At 51.4% G+C, this 9440-nt stretch overlaps 1 protein-coding gene across 5 annotated transcripts in view; it reads left to right on the top strand.

Annotated features, from left to right (window-relative positions):
- Ebf4 (EBF family member 4) overlaps positions 1–9149 on the top strand; it is a 73702-nt gene extending 64553 nt beyond the window's left edge. For 2 of the 5 annotated variants that reach the window (XM_021150307.2, XM_021150296.2), the window contains 7 exons: positions 658–746; positions 869–934; positions 1030–1201; positions 1287–1472; positions 4250–4447; positions 8104–8179; positions 8357–9149. In XM_021150307.2, the coding sequence (XP_021005966.1) occupies positions 658–746; positions 869–934; positions 1030–1201; positions 1287–1472; positions 4250–4447; positions 8104–8174 (782 nt within the window). In that variant the 3' untranslated portion in view covers positions 8175–8179; positions 8357–9149. Of the gene's footprint in view, positions 1–657; positions 747–868; positions 935–1029; positions 1202–1286; positions 1473–4249; positions 4448–8103; positions 8180–8356 lie in introns of those variants that run through there. The other 3 variants (XM_029474013.1, XM_029474012.1, XM_029474015.1) reach the window with 2 other exon arrangements.
- The last annotated feature ends 291 nt before the right edge of the window (positions 9150–9440 follow it).

Consider the following 9440-nt stretch of genomic DNA (forward strand, 5'->3'; position numbering starts at 1 on the left):
AGGGGAGGGGAGGGGAGGGGAGGGAAGGGGAGGGGAGGGGAGGAAAGGAAGGGAAGGGAAGGGAAAACTATGTCTAGCATTGGAAGTGAAGAGAGTAGAGCTTTGAGACCAGGGTGGGGTAAGGAGCTCAAGGAGGTGAGGAAGGAGGAGCGCCAGAGACTGACTGGCTACTTCCTTCTCCTGAGCCCAAGGTTTTGGTGGGTCGCTTTCCTGAGGTGCAGGCAAACCTTTGTAGTTACATGTTGAGAAGCTACCCGACCCATGATAAATATTGTTAAGGTTTGTTTAAAATGACAAACGGATATGACCAAATGAAAAAAAGAAAATCCCTTGAGTCCTGCCCCTAGGAATACAGAAGTGTGTGTGTGTGTGTGTGTGTGTGTGTGTGTACGTGTGTGTGTGTGTACGTGTGTGTGTGTGTACGTGTGTGTGTGTGTGTGTGTGTGTGTGTGTGTTGATGCCAAGTTTGGCACACAGCCTGGCCCACTAAATATTTGTTGAATTAATTCTAACCAAATAAATTGAAGGAACTGAGAAGACTCCCCTGATGCTCGCTGATATATGGGAGCATGTTTTTCTGGGCCACATGGGCTGGGCTTGGTGGAACTGAGCTCTGCTCCGGGAGGGGTGTCCTCCAAATATTGCCGTTCTCCCCAGCCCTGAATGAACCCACCATTGACTACGGATTCCAGAGGTTACAGAAAGTTATTCCCAGACACCCCGGAGACCCTGAGAGGCTGCCCAAGGTACTCAGAGAGATGGGCCGGGAATAAGGATGTCCTGTGGACAAGAAGGTGAAGAAACCCTTCTGGGGCACCTGTGGGACCTTAAGGGCTGCCTCTTGGTTCTGTCTCCTCCCCTGCCCTAGGAAGTGCTTCTGAAAAGGGCGGCTGACTTGGCGGAGGCCCTGTACGGAGTGCCCAGCAGTAACCAGGTATGGCGCCTCTGCCCGCCTTCCAGCGCGAGGGGCCGGGGCTCTGATCCTGCGCCTGCCGCTGCCCCGGCCGTGCCCCGTTCTTGTCTTCGCAGGAGCTCCTCCTGAAACGTGCGGCGGACGTGGCCGAGGCTCTGTACAGCGCCCCGCGCGCGCCTGCACCACTCGGACCCCTGGCCCCCAGCCACCCGCACCCCGCCGTCGTGGGCATCAATGCCTTCAGCAGCCCTCTGGCCATCGCCGTCGGGGATGCAACACCGGAACCGGGTGCGTGTCGCAGCCTCTGCCCTCAATAGCGGTGCAACAGAAGAGCCTTGAGCTGCCAGATCGGTTAACAGCCACTCTCCCGCAGGCTATGCCCGTAGCTGCGGCAGCGCGTCTCCCCGTTTCGCGCCCAGCCCTGGCTCTCAGCAGAGCAGCTATGGCAGTGGCCTTGGAGCTGGCCTCGGTAGCTATGGCGCGCCCAGTGTGACTGGCCTTGGCGTGCCCGGGTCCCCTAGCTTCCTCAATGGCTCCACTGCAACCTCACCTTTCGCCAGTGAGTGTCCCCAGCCCACAGGAAGCGCGCGTGGGGAGGGGGTGGTAGAGATCAGCCCGGGGAATGCAGAATGGACTCAGCCCTGCCTTCAGCCCACCCTGGGGTGTGGACTTCAGTTTCTGCCTTATGCAGGTGGACCCTGGCCTAGCCACGGAGAGCCCTTAGTCCTCCTTTCATATGACCACTCCTTGGTTTTGGACTAAATTACGGGGAACCTCGGGATCCTGGGGCCAACCTTAAGCCCTATTTGCTGACTCCAGTTGTACACATCGTTTCCAGCCTTTCCATGATTATGAAGCTGCCCTTAATTAGGGGGACCTGTGCTGAAACCTGGTGGACAGCAACCTTTTGGGCCTCCACCGGGACTTCGGGAGGAGGCTGGCGGCCCCTGCTGGAAGCCTAGGGAATCTCTAGAGACTTGGGCTTCCAGCGCAAGGCAGTCCCCAGGGATGTGTGGCTCTGGGTTTCAGAAGCACTTGCTGGGGCAAGGAAAAAAACAAGGATCCCCTAGGGGCGCGCGCGGGGGCGGGGGGGGGGCGCTGGAGGAGTTTCCTTACCTACTGGACATTCTTACTCCTGTCCCGTCCCTCTGGGTACCTTGAGCAGCCTCTCAGATTCTCCCAGATGGTTCAGGCAAAACAAGAGAATTCTCTGTGATCAGAACTGGATACAGAATTGGGTGTCTTAGCCAGGAGCTTTCAGACATTCAACAAGTTACACTCAGAAACCTAAGTTCCTCTTAGTAAATCAGGATCAGCAGCACCCCCTGCTTCAGGTGGCCTTCTTACCTGGATATGCCTTGTGCATAGAAAGCCAGACGAAATTCAAAAAGAACGTATGATTTTGCAGACACAACCCAAACTGTAGGTGCTAACCGACTTCCCTCTGTCATCTTGGGTTAAGTCAGTCCCCTTGGATGGATGGATGGATGGACGGACGGACGGACAGTGGATTTTTATGCCTTACTGTTTTGCACTGCCTGTCAGTCTCTTGCAATATCAATGGTTATTCAGCAGGTACTTATATACACGTATGGTGATAAAGCACTCGGCTAGGCAGACCCTGTTCAGGCCTTCTCACCAGCAAAAACCTCTCTAGAGTCACAAGAGAGGTGTCCCTTGAGGCCTGGGGCACAACTGAACCTGAGAAGTAGTGGCATCTGCCCTTGGAGGAGCTTTGGCTTGACCTGCAGGTTCCTCCCCTCTGCCTCCCCTCTTTTTCAGTACCTGACCTAACTTGACTAGTCCCCTGCCTAATTTTCCTTATGAGGGTGCTGTTCTTACAGGCTATGAACCCAGCCTGGCACTTACTTTGACCTTGACTTTACTTGTGAAATCCACGGTCCCTCTAAGCCAGAGTCCACATGGGCTACCCTACCAAAGCAAGTCTCTCCTGGGCTTAGCCCAGGATCAGGTCCCATTGCTCCACATTCCTTCAGTTCTGAGACAATCGACCTCACAGCGTTTTTCTAGGTTTCCCTTGTGTTTGCATGGCTCACTTTTTCCTGGAGACACAACAGCACTGGGCAGCAGTGACAGCTGCCCCAGTGCACAGTCTATTCTGGGCCACCCCATGCAACAAGATCTGAACTTCCAGAGGCGCTTATGCCCTGCTTCACCATCATCAGGGATATTCTGGACTCTTCACAGGCCTGTTCCCATTCCCCAAGTGCAGGGTGCTTTGTGACACCATACCAGTGTGCCATTCTCATTGAATTTGCCAAGGTATCCCTAAAATGTCATCAGAATTGAGAATTGTCCTATTCTGCAAAATGTGGCTATTTGGCTATTAGCTCTTTGAGCCTTAAGAGTATATATATATATGTATATATATATATATATACATCCATTCATTGGTGTAAAGCACTTCATTATGTCCAGGGATATATAGAATATGTCCAGGAAAATGCTAGCATTGAGTATTTTCTTCAAGGAGATGGTGACCATGGCTAAGGACATTAGAATAGGGTAGCAACTGCAGTCATTTTTGTATCATAAATCTTAGAATGGTTGGTTCTCAGGCCACAGCTTTCTTCCACAAAGTCTGTATCTGTGGTCCATTGCCTGCTGGTCGAGGTTGTAGAGAGTTGGAACTGAAAGACCCTAGACAGGAGCCCGAGCAGATACAGGAGGCTTCCAGGGTCCAACTGGAGATGACAGGGCCTTGAGTTAAAGTGGAAAGAAACAGTACCCAGGGTGGAGAGAACCAAGTGTAGGACCTGCTAGGTAGGAACGCTCATTTGGAGAGGAAGTTTGGGTGCTTGTGTGGCCGTCATTACCCCAGAGGCTGCGCATACACCATGACTTCATTCCTATCTACTTACTCCAACTTTGCTGTGACTCTTGAACTTTGAAGTTAGCCTTGGCAATACACACTCATAAACATCGAATAATCCCAGTGGTTTTCCACAGGAACTCCTGTCTTTCCCTCTCGTTCTTATCTCCTGTTGTTGGGAGCATTTCCCACTGTTTGTTTTCAATGGGACTGATCCTGTCATTTCCATCCCTGAATGTGATGCCCAAAACTCGGGGTAAAAAAAAAAAAAAGGCAAGCCTGGTCCGGGGCCCAGAGGCTCCCAGTTTACCTCTAGACATTCCCTTGTAGTGGTCCCCTTAGGAAGACCACATCCCAGGGAGGCCTGAGCCCGCAGCCTAGTCTTCAGGGACTCACTGCCCACGTGACACCACAACCCTGCTGCTCACTCTGGTGCTGTCTCCCTGTTGTGTCTCCCACTGCCTTCCTTGCCGCACCTGCCCCTTCCTCGCCCCGCCCCGGAGTCATGCCCTCTAGCCCCCCGCTGGCGGCTGCCTCCTCCATGTCCCTTCCGGCCGCCGCCCCCACCACCAGCGTCTTCTCCTTCTCGCCTGTCAACATGATCTGCGCTGTCAAGCAGAGGAGCGCCTTCGCCCCTGTGCTGCGCCCACCCAGTTCCCCATCGCAGGCCTGCCCCAGAGCCCACAGAGAGGGGCTTCCAGGTGAGCGATCGAGGCTGCCTCACAGTAACCTGAGGGAAGGGTCTACTCCATCTAGATGTCACCAAAGCCCCGTGCTGTTGACCAGTTGCTTTTGGAGGGTGCCCAGCAAGAGGCTCTGTGGGTGTCTAAGAAGGCTCAGCTGGACTCCACTTCCTCGAACCTTAAAGCTTGAAGTGTCCTGGCCCCTGTCTAGACCCGCTTAACCAACCACTTGGCTAAGATTGAAATCCCACTTAGAAAAAGGTCTCGGTAGTTCAGCCCTGTTCAATCGAGCCCAGAGCAAAGACCCAACCCCAAGAGCTGAAAGAACCTTTTTCCTGTGTCCACCAGAGGGACATACCGCGTTGAGACTGGGTCATCTAATGAACAAGAAGGCACTGACTGTGGCTTAGCCTAGCTTCCCCTTTCCCGGTGTGCAGGAACTAAGAACATGTACCTGTGTCCGGGTAGCGAGAGGCTTGTCCTCTCACACAGGCAGCAGACACTTGTAGCCCACAGAACTTTCTTCCAAAGACTTGTCATTATGAAGCTACAGGATAGGATGTCTGGAAGGATCTCCCGGGACCCAAACCAGAACTTAGCTCTTAGCCCTGCACCTAGTTTGGCATTTCCCCCGCAGCTGGTGCTTAATGACTAGAGGTTACATTGTTACATTTTTAGGTAAGTGTTATGTCCGAAGGCCTCCCTTTAAATACAGAAGCCTTAAAAGGGTTCGCTGCAGTTTGATGGACAGCTGACCTGACAGTGGCTGGGGTAGAACGTACCCGACAGGATAGTCTTCCAGATAGTAGTGGGCATTCTTTAGGGAAAAATCAGTCTTCAACAGGGAAATGGTGATTTTTATTCATTTTTTGATAAACTGAGATATACTGTGAGTCTTCTAGGAAACAAATTTATTAGAGCACAATTTTTTTTGTTGTTGCTTTGTTTTATTTTGTTTGAGACACGGTTTCTCTATATAACCTTGTCTGTTCTGGAACTCACAAAGATCCACCTGCCTCTGCCTCCAAAGTGCTGGGATTCAAGGTGCGCAGCACCATGCCTGACATAAAATTTATTTTAAAAGAGAACATCTAGACGTTAGGTCCTGGGGATATCTTTGAGGTTTAGGAAGAGACATCCATGTGGTTTCCTAAATCTGATGTAGTTTGCTGAGGCCAAGATAAAGTCATGGAGGCAAGACTGCTGTCCAAGGCCATGGTCATCCTGCAGCCCAGTGCTGTGACAGTTGGAAGAACAATAAACAGTGCCCTGAAAGGCCTTTGAACCCTAAGATTCTCTTGATGACAGGCTTTGGGTACACTAGAAGGAGTGTGAAGCACTCCCTGGGGCCTGGGAAGACAATCAAGGATGGTGGTTATACACAGCAGCCAGAAGATCCACCTGGCCACTGGGGAAAGGCCGTAGTGCAGAGAGGTCCAGCAACCCACTGTGGTCCTGGATCCACAGTTTTGCTGTGCCCTGCCTTGCTCTGTAGACAGAATAGTATTTTTCCCTCTAGAGCCCACTGCTCTGGACAATCCAGGCAAATCTGAGATGGTTGATTAACCATCTCAAGTTACCAACTTTTATACAGGGTAAGAGGGCAAGGAGACTGGTTGGTAAGCCATCCACAGGATGGCCTGTTGTCAAAGAAGGCCTTGCCCAAGCAGGATTTGAAGCATAGTTCTTTTTCTACTGCAGGAGGCTTCAAGAAGGTCTGTGGAGAGAGAAGCTGGGGTTTGGAAACCCACATGCAAAGTATTAGAAGATAAGCCATGCAGATATATGTCAAAACCCTAACATGAATGAGCCAGCAGGGTGACAAAGTGACTTAAAGAATACAAGAGGACTTGGGGGGTTGGGTCAGAGTTTAAAACTCTTAACCAACACACAGAGATGCTGAGTGGGCCTGGCAGCCTGCCTGTAATCTCAGGAAGGTAGATTTGGCGATCCTGAAAGCAAACTGGCTAGTAGCTAGACCAGATCAGTGAGTTCTAGGTGTCATTAAAAAAAGATCTGCCTCAGCCTCAGTGAATAAGAATAGGATGGTTCCTAACACCAGTGTGCATGCATGCGTGCGTGCATGCATGCGCAATTACACATTCATGTGCCCACATGAATGTAAAACACACACACACACACAAGAATGCATTGGAAAAGTCAATTACGTAAGAAATGCCAATAAAGTCCGTAGACTGGCTCTCTAAGGCAGTAGTAAACTTGCCTATATAGGGGTCTTCCTTCCTTTCTCCCCTCCCTCTGTCCCTCTGTTCCTTCCTTCCTTTCTGTGTTGATTTTTCAGACCAGGCTTCCTTGTAGCCAAAGACAGCCTCAGACTCAATACATCAGTGCTCCATCAACTCCCAAAATTGTCTTCCCTGTTAATCAGAAGTCTCCTCCAAGCCAGGCACGAGGTCTCACACTTTCAAACTCAGCACTCTGGAGGCAATCAAGTCTCTGTATGTCTGAGGCCAGCCTGGTCTACATAGCTAGCAGAGAGTCTCTGTGAGTCTGAGGCTAGCCTGGTCTACAGAGCTAGCAAATTCCAGAACAGCCAGGGCTTGCTGTTCAAACAAATGAGTCTCATCCAAGCTAAGTCAACTCAACACAGAGTAAGATGACTCTAAGGTCAGTTTATTAGATATTGCTCCAAGATGACTTCAGAAGACTATGTGCATAGTCCTCGCTGGGCATAGTGGTACTTAATGGTAAGTCTCAGATTAGGAAGATCTCCAGTTCAAAACCAGCCTGGGTTACATAGCGGGACCCTATTCTCAACTTCCACAGCCCCCTAGACGATACAGCCCCTCTGTTCTTGGTCTTATTTCCAACTCTTGGGTAATTTGTCTTAAGATGTATGTAGCTTAAAATTTCAGAGATAGGGAAGATAGAGGACTGAAGAGCCTTGCCAGCACATAGACAGGGCTCAGCAGGGTGGGAGCTAGTGACATGATGTATTTCCCACCTGTGTGTGGCAGACAAGAGGCTGCACCCGTGTTCCTGGAAGCTGCTTCCTCCTTACTGCCCTGGTCCTCACCCATCTGCTTCCTCGCCTTGGCACAGGCCCGGAAGAAAGTGTGTCTGAGCTTGGAAGAGGGGTTGGTGGGCAAAGTATTTGATGTACAAGCACGAACGTCTGAGTTCAGACACCTAACTTTCACACAAAGGCTGAGTGTACTGGATATGCCTGTAACCCCCAACCCTGGGGAAGACAGGCAGATACCTCAGGCTCACAGGCCAGCAAGCCAACCTGGAAAACAATGGCAAATTCCAGTTTCAGTGAGTGACCCTGTCTCTAAAATAAAGTGAAGGAAGACTCTCAGAGACAACCTCTGCCTTTCAACACACAGATGCACTGGTGAGGCCACATGCACACACACACACACACATATACAACAGACACCCACAGAGCCACAGGGAGGGAGGAGGAAGAGGGCAGCCTAGAGGAGAAGGCCAGAAGTCAGGGAGAAGAAATCAAGAGTGTAGGCTGTATCTCATCCTGAGAGTCCCCCTCACCTTTCCACCCATAGTGCTGGCCCCAAACAAATGCCAGAGAGATTGACAGCGAGTAGGAAATGTTATATATCCTGCCTTCTATCTTCAGCCCAGAGAACAGGCAGGTAAACTCTCCAGGCCACAGAAGGCTTATTTCCCTCTCTCCTTGGTGACCACAGACCAGCCTTTTGAAGATACTGACAAGTTCCACTCTGCAGCCCGGGGACTCCAGGGCTTGGCATACTCCTAATTATGGTAGGTTGGCCTTTCATCTGGCCCTGGGATGGGTTTAACAGGGTTGGGTAGTTGGGGTCCAAGTCTTCCTTTCTTATGCCTGTCTACATAGCTGACCACAGAACATGCTGAGAGAAAGGGCTTCCAATCTTGCAGCTAGCCTCCCTCTAAGACTTTCTTCTCTCCTCTCCCCACCAGGTCCGCAGGTGCTGTCCCCAACGGGGCTGGACTGGAGGTCTTTCTGGACTCACGTTCGTGGCCGAATGGCAGGGCTTCGGGTGGACCTCAACCCCTGGGATACACAGGGAGAGGCCTTCACCTCTGTGCTGGAGGCCCCTCACACCCACAGACTCTCATACTTACCTCTCTTTCTCGGGACACATTAGAACCTCAGCACTGTGAGGACGCTCTTGGCAGGAGAGCATCATAGGGAGGAGGTGTTGGGATGTCGGGCCTTACTACTGGATCAGTTCCTCTATAAGAGATGGATTTTGTGCAGACCAGGGATGTTGGTAAGATGAGCAAGAACTGGGAACTGTGGGAAAGAGGACAGCTCAGGGAGAGGTCATCTAGAGAGGCCCTGTTTGCATCTGCCCAATCACACCTGACCTAATGGCCACCTTCTCTCCTGCCAGCAAGGTGTCTAGCAGTCTCAGGAGGCCCATTCAGGCTCCCATGGAGCTGCCCACGAGCCACTGGACCCCATTGGCTGCCTTCACTTCCTCCTCTGAGAGTAGCACATTCATGCTGATCATATCCCACCTCCCTGTGGGGGTTTTAGGCATGGAAGATGCACAGAAGGGCCTCCTGGATTTTGACTCTGACCCCAATAGATGTTTCATGAAATTTGTCCCCCTACCACCACACACCCAGCTCTAGCTGGCCCCAAAGAACAGCCTGGCCATGCCTTGGTGGCCTCACACTCTGATGAGTTTGGACAAAATGGAACAATAAAACCAGATGCAGGTGGCCACATGGCCTCTCGTGCCTGCTTCTTTTGTCTGCTTTTCTTAGAGGCTCCATAGATCTCTGAGGGCCGCTTTGACTCATGCCCCTGGGCAACTTTGTGTCTCAGCTTAAGAATTAGCCTCTGCTTTGTTCCTTCTGCATGGATTCAGTCCCAACAGTGCTAGCTGCAGCATGAGCAGGAACTTAGAACTTGGTATCCTGATTGTCTGGCCAACACCAAGATAAGGGTTGCTGGACATTTATGGGAACTCAGGCAAAATAGGTTAAATCTAACCTAGATGTGTAGGGCCATGGGTCCCAGGATGCCGCTCTG

Source organism: Mus caroli, chromosome 2, assembly GCF_900094665.2.
Source record: "Mus caroli chromosome 2, CAROLI_EIJ_v1.1, whole genome shotgun sequence".
Classification (NCBI taxonomy): Eukaryota; Metazoa; Chordata; class Mammalia; order Rodentia; family Muridae; genus Mus; species Mus caroli.